This window comes from Penicillium oxalicum, chromosome II, assembly GCF_001723175.1.
Source record: "Penicillium oxalicum strain HP7-1 chromosome II, whole genome shotgun sequence".
Lineage (NCBI taxonomy): Eukaryota > Fungi > Ascomycota > Eurotiomycetes > Eurotiales > Aspergillaceae > Penicillium > Penicillium oxalicum.
The window spans coordinates 2,937,890-2,952,770 of NC_064651.1; the positions used below are offsets into that span (position 1 = coordinate 2,937,890).

A 14,881-nucleotide genomic window follows, 5' to 3' on the forward strand; every position below is an offset into this window, starting at 1 on the left:
GCCTCTGAATTGTTGCAGCAGCTGGTTCGCTCAACTTGAAGAGTTGCTGGACTGTGGGCTTCAAGAGACTGGGTCCCAGTGCCCATTTGCTGGTTGGATGAGAAGGCCATATTTCTCACCATGTCACGTTCCCTTGATGGGGGGTGTCATGTGGCCTGTGGGTGCTAGAACAAACCCTGCTGCGACTGTGCCAAGAAAAGTCACATTATTTCTATATGCGGGAATGAAGGTTCAATGCCACAACAACCTGGATGGTTTGCTGCCGACTGCTACATGAAGCTGGAGGATCACCATGTATTATTGTATGCGACTTACCAAATTCGTCTCGGGTCATTCCCTAATCCTTAAGATTTGACAATGGAGTGCCAGGACGGGACCGTCCTGGCTTACACCGATGGAGTTTGCTCGCACTGCGGTCTTCACAGTTCACACTGCGGTATTGCATACTTATTTGCTTATAGTCTTCAGGAGCCAGGAAGTGACCTATACCTCCCGATTGAGGGGGCCATTCTGGGTGGTGGATTTCCCCTCCCTCACGGTGAGCTGAGTCTGGACTAGCCAGGGCGGAGGACGCCGAGAGTTGAGGAATGGCCTCACCCCAACTCCTTCCTGCTTAAGGGCGGAAGTTGGTACCGATAGTGGATTCTACCGACAGTACAACCAGGCAGCCCAGCCTTGCGCATCATCGCAGGTCGCATCCAGTCTACGCAAACAGCCTCCATCAGAAGATGTGTAAGGCCACGGAGTGTCGCAGGACCGCATCCATGTGGACGGAATGGGCTCCTAGTGAGAATGACGAGATACGCAGACGAAGTTCATCGTATACACGGCCTCAGATCTCAGACCATCCGAGGACCAAATTTTGCGACCCTAGAGCCGTATGTAGAAGTGCACTGTCCACTTGTCCAAAGCTTTTCTCAAGAGAGTTGACACTCGCCAACGCCGCATCCTAAACCACTGAACGCTGGCAGTGTTCACTATGCCGTACAATGGACCGTTGTGTATGTCCACTTGATGTCTACCAGTAGTCTCCCGCGTGAGACATGGATGATCATTTCAACTGATCGCCTGCCAAGCAAGCCTCGATGTCCTTTGCTTGTTCATCCTGACTCGAGTCTCTCGACTATTGATTCTGCTTTGGAGTTGCGGCACCACAGGCGACCGCAGAACCCCATCCGTTTGCGCTGGCCCACTCCTTGTGCTCCTCGTGTGGTCCTTCCTCTCGGTTTGCTCCAGTGGCTCGACCTGAACGTGGCTCTCGGGCAGATGAGCCTTTTCGGGGCCCATGAAACAAATTTGAATCCAGGTTCCTCTCTCGACGCTCCCTTTGACCTTCCTATTGGGGAAGTCTTTCATAGGAGGGCAAGCGCTGTACATGTTTGTATTCGTTGTCCTCGAAACATCATGCGGTGCAATGATGCCTTTTGTTTCCAGTTTTCACTGGATTCTACGATGGACATCCTGGCACTTTCACTCCTCATTCGTACCAATCCTTCACACATTCTCCGCGGAGATCCTCGTGATGACTAGGTAGCCTTTTTTTTTGGTCCTGACTTGCTTTTCCCCCCTTTGCCTGAGTGTTCCCTTCAGTCTCCACGATCGCCTCGCCCGTGCGACACGAGGACTTTGCGACCTGGCCACCAACCATTCCGCCTTTGGTGGACCCGTGCCGTCACGAGAGACCAGGCGACACTCACAATGGTGGAGTCACTCAACAGGGCAACTGGAACGGAAGGAAAAAAAATCTAGAAGGAAAAAAATTTTCACGTCAAGCACGAAGGGGAAATGGAAAGTCAGAGAGAGGGAAAAAGGAGGGGGGGTGAAATATTCTAGTTACAATAGAGATTGTTGAGGAGGAGTCTCTTTCTTTATACTCGTGTTCCAATCGAGCAACTCGTGAAAACCTCGTCCCACCGCGACCACAGAAATGTACTTTTTTTTCTCGCATCGTCTGACCAGTGACCAACTCCCCAAGTCCACTTCCCAGCACCCCAAAGCCGCCAAACCCGCCTGGTCCCCCAAAGGGCAACAATCATATTATTATTATTCGTTTAGTCAATTGCTTTACCTCATATTAATTCACTGGCCCTCTCACCCCCGCCTTTCTTCTACCCCGTTTACGTTTATCTCAAATTCTCTGACTCTTCCTTTCTCATAATCATCAATTTCATTTATGTCACTCTCTTGCCTCCCTACCGCTCGCACGTCCCCTCTAACCGCCTAGCCGCGCGTTTGCTGCGTTTGTCTGCCTGGGTGCCTTGTCCAGATTCCTGTCCTCTCGATTGCACGCGGTACTGAACAGTCCGTCACGCAGCGGGGGGTGAGTTGAGTAAGCGTTCGAGGAAAAGAAAGAGTGTGTGTGTGTGTGAGAGAGAGAGACAGCCAGGCAGCTTGGGCAAAGACAGACATATCATTCTTCCAGAGCGCAGTGTGACCCGGTAGGCAACGGAGAGTAGAGAGGTTGCTCTCCAGATCCGGTCACTTTCCTCGTGTCCCATATCATTCCTGAGGACCAAGGCTGGTGTGGACATTTTCCAGTTGCGAATGTGTTCCGCCCCGAGCAGGCTCACGCGGTGCTCCTCGATATTCTCTTTCTAAAAAAAAAAGAAAAAAAAAAGAATCCCACGACCTTTTTCTCTTCTTTTTTTGATAACGAAGTCCACGTCTATCTGAGGGGGGCGAACAATGGTCTCTATGGTCGAGACCGGCTCCCGCTCCGATCGCAATGACGCCGCTATGGAATCGCTCGTCCCCAAATCAGAGCCAGTGCCAGATGGCTCAATCAGTTCGACGTCTCGACTCCAGATGCCGAAGTCGAACTGTTGACCCAGGACACCACGCAGACACAAAAAAGAAAAGGTGGTCGCAAGCCTGTAAGTCGTGCTGTTTCCTTGACATCACCCTCGACACTGGAAACCTTTTTCCTTTTTCAGTCCCATCCCGTTATCTCTTACACCGTCGGAGCTCCTGCTCGCTGCACCTTCAATGTGATAATCCGGGGCCCCGCATTCTTCACCACTTTGATAATCTCCTTATTTCTTTTTATCTTTTTTTTGATGATCCTTTCCTTTGCCCTTCTATATACACAAGAAGAAAGGAGGAATTACCTGTGGATGCCCTCCTCTTATGGCCTCCGATCCTCCATGTCACCACTTCGTTCCCTGCTCGCATCCTACGAGGCCCATCTTCCCCTTCACAGAGTCTTTTGCCGTTGATTCAGTGGCTCGGTGGCTCATGGATTTCTAGATATACGCTACCTCGGAGGAGAGAAAACAACGCAATCGACAGGCGCAGGCTGCCTTCCGAGAGCGTCGTACAGAGTACATCCGTCAATTGGAGACGACCATCAAGCGCAATGAAGAGTCCTTGCAGAGCTTGCAGCAGAGCCATCGCAGTGCAGCCGATGAATGCTTGATGTTGCGATATAAAAACTCCCTGCTAGAGAGGATCTTGCTCGAAAAGGGTAAGTACTCACTCTGGACTACGCTCCGTTGTTGTATTACTGTCCTGACGACGGATGACTGACTGACCCATCCCAACAATCAAACAGGCATTGATGTGCAAGCAGAACTGCGGCTGAAGACGGGAGCTCCCGGCACATCAGCCAAGCCCAATCCGCTGCCGACTAAATCGGCCATGCCTCGTCCGACGCAAAGGCATCCGACAGGAGTGGCTTCCAAGCCCGAGGGCTATACCATGCCTCAGCGTGAAAGCACCTATGGGGTTGCATCGCCGCAGTTTCAGCCCACGCCGACATCACACGTCTCCTCGCCCTCGCATGCTAAATCACCGGGCTATGGGTTCCAAGGGGGAGGCATGTCGCCCGTGGATGTCAATGGCCCGCCAAATGGCCGTCCTCAATTACTTCCTCAGCCTCGAACCTTTGCCAGTCAATCCTCGCCTGGCGGGATCAGCATGCCCCAAACCGATCCTCATGAAAAAGCCCGGGGACCTCGCGGTGCGCGAGTCGCGGCAAACTACTATCCATCTCCTTTCCAAAAACACTACGATCAATTGGGTGAGTAACATGTGCATCAAACCGGGCCCTTCCAGATTCAAACGAGAGCCGCACTGACCACAGCCAGAACAAGAATACGACGCCCAAGCCGACCTAGTGGATGAAGATCACGAAGGGCCCGTGAACGCCCCGTATGTCCCGGGCTTTACACCCCAGTCAGTCACATCGGGCTCCCACAACATGACAGGGTACAATCCACCCGCGGAAGGAACGCACGGGGACTACGGCAATGCAAATCAGCTCATGGCTCAATATGAACCAATGTTGGACGCTGACCCCTTTGGGCTAAGCGCTAGCATGCATTTCCCCACGCCTTTCAATTACGAACAAAATAATTCCCGCCCGTGAAGAGGAGAGAATGGATTCGAGCATCAGCAGGATGTGAAAGAATGAGACTTCTTCAGGATGGAAGTATTCCTTCCTAGAAAACCCCATGATCCATGTCTCTCGTGGCCTCGAGAGTCCTCATCTCTCTAATTCCCGCTTCTAAGCATCTTTCCTCCAGACGGGGAAAATAAAAGAAAAACAAAAGTCATTTGCGCATGGCCCGGCGTTGTTGGAATGAACTCATATCAAGGAATATTCAATGACCGTCCCGACTGACGTTTGGACAAATTGAGACTTTGACTGAAATTCTCTACATGTTCTTTACCCAATTAGGGGCTAGGCCGTAACGTAGTTCATGGTCCCCAGTTTCAGACACTTTCGGGATTGGCGACGGTCGTACACGCTTCGTTCGAGTATCCGGAAAGTGATCCCTGACAAACGACACACCACGGGAAAATTGACCACCAATGCCAGACTCGAACAAATGCCTGGAGCTTACTACATCAATCGCTTTGCCTCGTCCTTCCGGAATCGAATGTATGATGCTGAAAGCTCCGCCAGTGACGCCATGATACCCTAAGCCCTAGCCTGATTCGCTTAGTAAATGACGCCTAACCGGATTCGGGCTACACCACAAACCTCCCCTTCTTGCTTCGAGCATCCGGTACTCGGTACGATCACCCGCTTCAACATCATCCCATTGCATTCTAAAGGCCGGATCTGTTGAGGTTCTGCCTTGTGAGCTCCCCTCACCTTTCTTACACAAAGTCGAGCGCCTTCCCGCCCGGAAGGACTCACAGAACACCAGGCGTCATGGCGGACGTCCGGTCCAAGGTACGCTGAGAATCGACGAAGCAGCTCTCACCTTTGTTCGCAAAGGCGTCGTGGGAACGCTCGCCACGAGCATCAATTTGAGCTAGTGGAGGTCGTGGCTAACCTGTGACATCGCAATCGTTTTTTTTCGGATCAACAGAACCTCTACGAGCTTCTTGGTAAATCAGCCCTCCCACTATTTCTTCTCAATGTGATTTCCTGGGATTTCGTCAGCTTTGTCTGGGAGAAGCGCCCGTCCTTCCAACATAGAGAATTCGCTGCAATCTCGCGGGCAATCGCCGCGCTACCACTTGCATCTTCATCAGAATTCATATACTGATATTCAGCTTCCTTTTTCAAGGCAATGACCCTGAGCTCGACCCCAACAGGCCCCCTGCGCCTCCCGCGAAGGCTGTCGACCGTCCCGCTCCCCGTATCGGCAAGCGTGATGCTCCCAAGGAGGCTCCCGCCTCTCAGCCCCGCGAGAACACTGGCCGCCGTGGTGGCCGTGTGACCGCCGGTAACGACGCCGGTATGTGCAATGTTCTGGCTGGGATGTGAACGGAATCATTTATCAATGGCTACGCAATCGTCCCATTTTCGCCATCGAGGCTGACTCGGACGATTTCCAGCTTTCCGTGACCGCAACGCCGGCCGCAGCAACAACCGCCAGAAGCCCACCGACGAGGCCGAGCAACCCTCCCGCCCTCGCGGCGGCAACCGTGGCCGTGGTGACCGCCAGTCCCGCACTGGTCAGACGTAAGCGATTCCCTGATATCCGGAATTGGGACCTTGATGAGATGCCATTTAAAGCAACATCAGTTGCTTCAATTCACCCTCACGCAAATAGCCACGGCCCCTTGAAAGACGAAAACCCCCGACTAACAATTCATTTTCCCCCACCAGTGACACCCGCAAGCAGGTCCAGCAGGGCTGGGGCGGTGAGTCTGGCGAGAAGGCTTGGGACGACGAGCGCGTTGCCGAGAACATCGCCAAGGCTGACGAGGCCGAGCCTCAGACCCCCGCTGAGGAGGTCGAGGAGGCCGACAAGGCCAAGTCTTTCGCCGACTACCTCGCTGAGAAGGCTGCCCGTGACAGCCTTGCTGCCAAGCCTGTCCGTGCCGCCAACGAGGGCACCAAGGAGGACAAGAAGTGGGCTACCGCTAAGGAGCTGAAGCACCAGGAGGAGGAGGCCTACATTGCCGGTACCTCCGAGAAGAGCAAGCGCGAGAAGCAGCGCAAGGAGAAGACCTACGTCGACGTTGACATGCGCTTCGTTGAGCAGCCCCGCCCCGCTCCCTCCGGCGCTCGTGGTGGCCGCGGTGGCCGTGGTGGTGACCGTGCTCCTCGCGGTGACCGTCCCGCCCGCGGTGGTGACCGCGCTCCCCGCGGTGCTGCCCGTGGTGGCGCTCCCTCCAGCGCTCCCCGCGGCGGTCGTGGTGGTGCCCGTGCCCCCGCTGCTGCTGGCCCTACCGTCGATGAGAAGAACTTCCCCAGCCTGGGCGGCAACTAAACAGACCATATGAAAGCTGTTGGCTCCAGCGCTGTTGACGCGATGCTTTGAACTTTCCAAATGTCAAACACATCTCGATCTTCACGCAGTTTGGCCTTTCCCTGCTTCGTGTCTCTCTTCCATGTTCCTCTCCCACGCCGTTTACTCTCTGTCTTCCCATTCTGGCCCGCTTCTCTCTCGCCCCCTCTCTAACCTCCCCCTCTGTCTCTTCCTCTCCTACCTCTTCCTGGACGTGACTTCCGCAATCCTTCGCCGGAGGAGTTGTTATTCTATGTTTGTTTCTAGTCGTCTATGGGGAAATCTCTTAAAAACTCGTGCAATGGCAAATAAACGGTGTGACGAATTGATCTGATGTCAAATCTTCCTTCTCCCCCCCTTTTACATTTTTTCTTTGCTCGAGTGTCTCGACACCTTATGTGGGTTGTCTTTGAATGTTTCGTTTCCTCCGAAACGACCGGGTTTTCTTGTTTTTTTTTTGGAATTGGATGACAGACGACAAATGTGGGTGAAACCGGCGTGCGTGTGTGGGGGAAAAGGAGAGGGCACGAAAGACTTTTATTCATCGCGGGAATTGCGCTCAAAAAATCAAAAATTTCCTTCTAGTTACTGTATCAGTCCCGGAGTCTGTCGACAGCCTTGGTCTCCTGGATTCTTGTTTCACCCCGCCTTCGGTGGTTCTGTAGATTTGCCCACGATATTTATAGCTTCTTTCAGCTGCATATGAAAGGGCTGGGGCTGTGAATTTTCAATATCTAGCTACATCTCGGTATCCAAAGTTAGGTAGGTAGATGGGTTGTCAATGGAATACCGCTGAGAAGGATGATCCTGAGTATATATAATTCGGGAGGACTCATCAGATCCTGTATATTCCGTGCTATTCTACTGCCTCTTCACAATTGGTGCCCCTGGATCGGAGGTACCTAGAACCGACAACTCTATATAGCAAACACAAATACATATCTTGCCTCGAGCGATAGGACATGGACCGGTATATGTGACGTAACACGAATCTACATTTACAAACTGTGTTTGTGGTTCTATCTGAACATTCCCTATCCAACTAGTGTCTTAATTGTAGTAGTGAAGGGGGGGTTGGTGGTGGTTCGAAATGGATGGTGAACGTAACCTTATAATGTACATGGTTGGACGATAATCTGAAATCTCTTCTTGAATTAGAAAGATGACTCGGATTGTTCTTCAAGGAAGCAAGTTATGTATTGTCGAGTCAGTGAAGCAAAAAGAAAATCGGACTCCCTATCCCAAAATCTATCAAGTGTTGCCGGAAATCGGTTTCTGTCCCAGTAAAGCACGCCTGAATCACAGGCAAGAATCACGTACAGATATAGAGGACCGTGCATCTACCGACCTAGAGAATTACCATTTTGCTAGAGACTTGGGGAGTTTGAGATTGGCGTGGGTTTTCTTCAATTCCTCGCAAGAGAGCCGCGATATGACGGGATACATGAAAAGTGCCTACCTCGTCAACGCTCTACTCGGGAGCATCGGCTCGCCAGCTCGGCTCGGGCTGTCTCCAACCTAAAGCTCATCGTCGCCGTGGTGCAATTTCCATGGACGATGGAACTCATCCGCAGCGGCCTTGGCCACTGCAGACCAACTCTGCAATGTCTCCTCGTCGACATCATCTAAAAAGGACAATCCCTCCATGGCTCGTCCACCACATGCGCGCCCCAGTGCCAAAAACGCAAAATGTCCCCCAATCACGGGTCTAGCGAAGAAATGGGGCCCGGGAAAGTTCCCGTCTCCCTCGGTGTTGTGCAAATCGGTAAAAGGTCGATCAGTGACCGTCTCGTTGACCCAGCGTGCCACCGATTCAAGAATTTCGGAGCGCACGGGTTTGGACGCGACGGCCATGGAGAAGAATTCCCAGTCCGTCTTGGTGTACAGATGGCGACTGTCGAGAGGAAGACCGTACTTTTGACGCACGTAATGGTACCAGACTGACTGCTTTTGGTAGATGTGACGGGGGACAAACCCTGGGGCTCTGGGCTTGCTCTTTGACTCGGATACGGATGATGACGACAATGATGACTCGGTATTCTCGAGGTGGAAGCACAACTGTGCGTCACCGTAAAGGTTGTAGATGGTCGTCCAAGATCCGTACCAGTCATATGCGAGTTTAGCATGGGAGCCGTCACGGGACATTCCGAATTCTTCCCATTTGGCGATGTAATCCTCGGCAATTTTCTAAGATTGAAAGGGTGAGCAACCGGTGAGATCGGGTTTTGTTTTTTTATAGGGGCGAGGATGACATGTTTTCGTACCTTGTAGTAGGAAGCATCGGTGTCATTACCAACCAGCTCAGATAGCTTGCTCATGGCCTTGATGCCGACGATTCCCTTCAACGCTAGATTGGTCTGCAGCGCTAACCACCCGGCAAAGTCGTCCGTGGATACTAAATAAGTATAAAAATGGTTGGTTACCGCGTTTTTTATTCTGCATGTTTGGGAAGGGGGAGCAAAAAAAAAATACTCACGCTGGTTCGCAGGCTCCAAGGAGAACTCGACAAGGTAGCCAGTCCATTGTTTCCAGAGTCTGTAGCTTCGCTCTACCCACTTCTTTGCCAGCTTCGTGCCTTCAATGCCTCCACCCCACCTGCTGTCTTGATAACCAATCCCTGACATTACTTGCAGATCATCGAGGGGGAACAAGCTCGAGTCTGCCGTAATCATTGAGGATCTTGGCGTTCCCAGAGCCGACCAAAGGGAAGCAGCCTCGGAGCTTTCGCCATACTGGAGTGAATTGGCCACAGCCAGGCCCATGATCAGAATGTTTCCGCATTCCTCCACGGGCATATACTCGTCATTACCGTCCGCGTGGCCGGTGGCGTTGGGGAAGTGAGTGCCCAGATCATGCATGGCATAGGTATTCGGGTATTGGCCACTGAGCATATGCTCAATCAGGGGCTCCAGAAGATATGCCAACCAACGAGGGTTGGTGTACAGGAAGAACGGGAAAGCCGGGAAAATCACATCAATGGTTTGGAAGTTACCGTTGGACGAAATCTCCTTCAGGAATAGGATTGGGTTATCTGGGGTCCCCGAGAATTGAGTGGCTCCCATCACTTGTCGTGCACTCAGCGCAACGATGTCGACATAATCATCCGCCCCCGACAGATATGCATCCTTGGCCAGTTGGGCTGAGTAGTTGGAGGCTAGAGCGCTTGCTGCCGTGTAGTCATGGTAATGCCAGTACAGTAGTTGCTCGGCAGTTTGATAATAGGATTTCCACAACGGCCGCATCATCGTCAGACCGCGCGCCGCAGCAAACTGAACGACGGGAATCTGAATGAGTGCGACTGTGAAGGTGACCGTGTGGGATCTCGAGGCCGATTTCCCGAACTTGAATGAATGAGAGAATGCAAAAACAGGCGTACGATCGCCAATGGGTCGGAATTGATCATCATTGGAGTTGCTCAAGGATCCCGTTTTCGCAAAGTGACGCCTCACGTCGCCGGCCTCGCCAGACATGTGTCGGGCATTCTGCACAGAATCACAGTCTATCAGCATGAACTACTCCTTCTCCTCTCATTTTCTGCAATAAGAAGAATGCTACCACTCACCTCAGGCCCACTAAAATGGAGGGTTCCCCACTCGGCTCGATCCCGAATTTCGGACAAGTCAAGCTCGGATTCGCGACGGATTCGCCATGTTTGCAAACCTGGAGTTGGGATCGGTTCTCCCTCCTTATCTTTGGTCACCTCGGCTGGACGACTGTCCCAGTCCCAGCGCAGTCGACTGGTTCCATCCCCACTCACCCATCTGCCATCAACATCCATATAGACATTCACATCGAGACCCCCTTGCACGTCGATGGTGACATAGGACGCCGGGATCGACTGTCGCAGCGTGGAGGTCGGCGTGATAGGAGAGAGAAAGGAAATTGTGATCTCAAGCGGCTTCGCAGCATCGGCCTCGATTCGATACGTCAAGTTGGTTGTGGAGGCGTCGTAGTTGTGACCCAGGTAAGTGGGAAAGCGCACATTGTATCTACAATTTGAACCTCCATTTTAGTTTCGTGTTGAGAGTGCTTTGCAGCGATGAGATTCTTCTTCCTCTTCGTCCACACGGAGCATCAGTATTCATACCCAGCATCTGAGGTCAAAAAGTCCTGCGGCTTCCCGACCAGCGGGTACACCGTTTCCTGGCTCGGCACATGGGCCATCAGGGCAAGACCAAGCTCCTCGCCGGTATAGAACATGGGCCATTTGGCCCATGGTGGCTCTCGTGCATCACCTAACCAGGTGCTCAAATACGGATTACGCACGATCAAGGGTAGCACAGGCGGCGTCAGGGTCGAAGCAGTGCTCACAACGGCCTGGCCGATTACCGCAGCCACGACAGCCAGGGATAGCTGCATGATGACGGGGGGGGGGGGCAAGTAGAGCGAGATTTCACGTCCAACCAGCAAGTCTGGGCCGTGTTACCAGAGACCCTGGATGTGTAACAAGCAATGGAGAGATCGAAACAGAGAAGTTACAGAGAAGAGGTAAAAGGAAAGGAAAATTACAGCTGTTGAGACGATCTGAAGGTGGCAGCTCGGAATGCGGGGAAACTGGGGATCTCTTCGTCAGCAAGAAGCACCGATCCAGTTCTGGAGTCGGCGCCAGGATCTTCAACCTTGAACGCGTGCGTGATTGGCAAGCAGGCCGAGTCCAGCCTTGGGAGTTTCTTGGTGATTGCGGAGTCTCCCTTCAGTCGACCTCGAGGCCGTCAACATGGACGCTTTCACTGAAATGGATGATGTCATCCGTGCGGGGGGGTGAAGATTTCCACCAACAGACCAGCCGAGTCGAGACGATCTTTTCTTTGGGATTGAAGATGACAATATTTAAATGTTGATCATCCAGGAACCTGCCACTCGGTTGGATCAAAGGACGGGGGACATGATAATCCGTACCCGGCCGGTCCGAAAGGGTTCAGATATGCACACTGTATCTCCATCTGGTCGTGAGGACAAATGATAGACTATACATATCCCAGTTGGTCTGAAGCGGAGGTACTATTCTCTGTCCGTCTGGTATGTTGTGTATCTACCTGCCGAATATACATATCTCTGCGTGATTTGAGAAAGTACCCGAATTCGGATGAAGAGGGCCAAGAAGCTTTAGAAAGGTTGTCTTCAGACTAATGTGAATGGAAACGAAATTTGTCCGAGTGCATGGTAAACTATGACTACTTGTAGCTCCGTAGGTACTCCTTTCTCTAGTAGTAAGCTCCGCTATTCTTGGGCTCGTCCAAATATCCCAGTTTTAATGCGTGCCGAAAGATGATCAAAAAGCAACCTCCATTAAGCCATCTGCGCTGAAAATAAAGGCATCAAGAAACTGGGAGGAAAAAGGAAAAAAATGACAAAACAGAATTTGGTCTGGTTGGTGTTGATAGCATCGTTGTGAGCCTTTACACGCCAGTTCTTATTCAGAACCTGATTTCCTCTGCAGAAGAAATCCAACACTGAGCATATCTCAAGTCCGAGTGTCGAGCCACCAAGTCAAAGAAGTCTCATCGCGACTGATCAAAGTTGTCCACATATCGGCGTCCATCGTTTCAGAGGTCGGGCCAGTAGTGTCGAGTTGATACCATTCTGAAGGTTTTTTTTTTCTGGTCCTGAGTGAGCAGGAGACAGTCACTGAAGAGCACGACTCTTCGACGAAATCCATAGGTAACTATCGTCTACTCACTTGGAAAATGGGTGAATGGGTGGAGACGTGAACGCGTGCTCAACACGACCAAGTGGACCTCCAGCCCCCAAGTGTCCGTGCTGCTATACGGAGCCACCAGTACGACTTCACTGATGTCTGTGGACCCGAAAGCGCTCTAGTACGACAGTAGGATGTATGGACCGATGGACCGATGGACCCTATGCGTATGGAGCCTGGAGGCCATGGACGAACCTGACTGGCAGTACATCATTACCTATGGGAAACATTAAGAAACATTTAAGGTACCCGTATCCGCCTGTACTGGCGTCCTTCCCACTTGGGTATTGATCGAGCTCGGACTCTATACGCGATTGACGCGACCGTCTCTTACCAAGAGCTTTGGAGAAAAATAAAACATCGTGACTTTCGTGACCCGAGTATCAGTCTCTCTCCCCTTTCCTCTCTCTCTCTCTCTCGAACCTTTTCCAACCTTTTCAAACCTTTTCTCACCAGTCTCGCCTCTCCCTTGCACCGGTCACGCTCAAAGAATCCCAGTCGCGGTGTACAGCACGTGTGATCATCTGGACACCACCGCGCGCTCCCCTCAGTGCCTCCAGCCCGCTTCTTCCCCGCGCGGATCTTTTTCCTCCGCTTCTCTCGCGACTTTCTCCAACACGTCTCGGGCGCGTGCTTTTTGAGGGAGTTTTTCTTTTTGGTACAGTCGTCACATCCTGATTCACATCATCCACACGATCAGGAATCCTCTAGAAATGCAATCTGTCACCATGCAATTCAGTCCCGTCAAGGAGGGCCGTCGTATCCTCGGCGATAGAGACTCCAACGCGTGCCTGTCCCCCGCCCACCACAGCAAATCGGCCCTCACAGGCTTCAGCACCCCCGTCAAACGAACCCTTTTTACCAACACATCACCCAAAAAATTGCTACCCTCGCCGATCTTTGCCGGCCAAAAGCGATCGAGGGAGCAATTGGACCAGGGCGAAGGTCACGCGCCATGTGAGCGTCGCGTGGAAGGCCCTGCTTCCACACCCAAGAATGAGAGCCCACGGGTAAGTAGTGCTCCGCTGAATGATGAACCACAAGATACCCCCTCCCTATTGAGTCAGGAGCAGACTTGGCTGACGACTCGTCTCGTTTATCAGCCGGACGTGGAATCCAACACAGTCGGACTCACCTCACAACCAATACGCGACGAGTCCCAGGAAAGCAATGTCTCGACAACATCTCGCAGTGAATCACCGAAAGCGGATCTAGAGACGAGGTCGATTCCCGAGGATCCTGACGCGCGGAAGATCTTCATTCAACAGGTATGCAGGACTCCGTCCAGGTCCACCGCCGACCTATTGAAACGCATCTCCCACTAACAGGCTGCCCCGTCCACGTTCCAGAAAGCGGCTCTCCTCCGAATTAAACTCCAATCTGCCATGCGCAACGCCACGGAGAATCAAATTGACCGACGTGTCTCGGACTTGGAAGAGCACAGCCGCAAAGTTCCTAGAATCTCCCTCTCCACCCTACCATCCTCGTCGCCAGCCACCGTATTCCGCTCTACATTCACACCTTCTCAATTGAGAACACCACGCATCGGTGCCGACCCACGGGGTCACCCGAGCTCTACACCCTGCCAACAAACGCCAGACCTCCCTCAACCACCCTCCTCGGTCATACAGAAACCGGAGCATGCCAAGCAGGGTGACCGGACACCGCCCCGTGGCCTGGGGTCACCCATGCAGCTCAGCAGCCCCCCAGCGACGGTCATGCGCTATACAAGGACGCGGGAGACTGCAGACCCAGGGAACGCGGAAGAAGGCACGGCGTGTCCTGACCCGCCTTCCCCGTCCCAGCGAGGGGATGCGGTCGATGGATTGCTGAAGTTGATGAGCACCTCGGATTGAAGAGATGCCCAATTGGTTTTTCTTTTTCTCCGAGTGACTGGACACCCTCATATGGTCTCTTTCCCAGTACCGTCAAATCCATAATCTCGGCATATATGCCGGAGTCATGAGGAAGTACATAGTCTGTTCGAAACGTCTTGTCGATTCCCAACCTACTTTGAGTAGATGACGGCGGAGCACGCGAAAAAAAACCCCATGGAGTCCCTGATTCATCAGTCAAGAAACGAGACTCCTCTTCATTCCTCCCGCTTTTCATTTTACCCTTCCTCTTGCCCTATCTTTACCGGTCATTCTGCATTCAATGATACCAATTGCGTCTATTGTGGGGGCTGAATATATAATCACTGGAAATCAATCTCAAAGGTTGAGACTTGTTTGTATATCATTTGAACACAGAGATCACGGACTCTACGCACATGTCCGACTGACACTTTTTGCTAGCGTTACATACCATAGATGACAGACCTGTGGGGGCAGGGATGGGGCAAAAAGAAGTCCAATTTCGCACTGGCTCGGCTCTGTATACTTACCTACCCATGAATGATGAAACTTCTTATCTTGCCAAGCGGAACTCGATCCGGACTAGAAGAAAGGGAAATCAGAAACAAAATGTTCGAATCCCAGTGACCAAGTTCTCA

The 14,881-nt window shown here is 52.2% G+C and overlaps 4 protein-coding genes across 4 annotated transcripts; 3 read left to right on the forward strand and 1 right to left on the reverse strand.

Annotated features, from left to right (window-relative positions):
- Positions 1 to 2,685: 2,685 nt before the first annotated feature.
- On the forward strand, positions 2,686 to 4,366 carry POX_b02899 (uncharacterized protein; the record flags this gene model as incomplete). Its single annotated transcript, XM_050111807.1, has 4 exons — positions 2,686 to 2,766; positions 3,247 to 3,463; positions 3,551 to 4,018; positions 4,086 to 4,366. 4 exons carry the CDS (start codon positions 2,686 to 2,688, stop codon positions 4,364 to 4,366), a joined length of 1,047 nt encoding a protein of 348 aa, XP_049972153.1.
- A 792-nt stretch (positions 4,367 to 5,158) lies between these two features.
- POX_b02900 (uncharacterized protein) lies at positions 5,159 to 6,671 on the forward strand (the record flags this gene model as incomplete). The annotated part of the gene is made up of 5 exons (XM_050111808.1): positions 5,159 to 5,179; positions 5,319 to 5,337; positions 5,520 to 5,690; positions 5,791 to 5,917; positions 6,065 to 6,671. The coding sequence occupies 5 exons, from the start codon at positions 5,159 to 5,161 to the stop codon at positions 6,669 to 6,671; spliced, it is 945 nt and encodes a 314-aa protein (XP_049972154.1).
- A 1,536-nt stretch (positions 6,672 to 8,207) lies between these two features.
- POX_b02901 (putative glutaminase) lies at positions 8,208 to 11,048 on the reverse strand (the record flags this gene model as incomplete). The annotated part of the gene is made up of 5 exons (XM_050111809.1): positions 8,208 to 8,876; positions 8,954 to 9,084; positions 9,166 to 10,171; positions 10,252 to 10,678; positions 10,777 to 11,048. 5 exons carry the CDS (start codon positions 11,046 to 11,048, stop codon positions 8,208 to 8,210), a joined length of 2,505 nt encoding a protein of 834 aa, XP_049972155.1.
- Positions 11,049 to 13,100: 2,052 nt separating this feature from the next.
- On the forward strand, positions 13,101 to 14,243 carry POX_b02902 (uncharacterized protein; the record flags this gene model as incomplete). Its single annotated transcript, XM_050111810.1, has 3 exons — positions 13,101 to 13,397; positions 13,491 to 13,655; positions 13,716 to 14,243. The coding sequence occupies 3 exons, from the start codon at positions 13,101 to 13,103 to the stop codon at positions 14,241 to 14,243; spliced, it is 990 nt and encodes a 329-aa protein (XP_049972156.1).
- Positions 14,244 to 14,881: the final 638 nt, after the last annotated feature.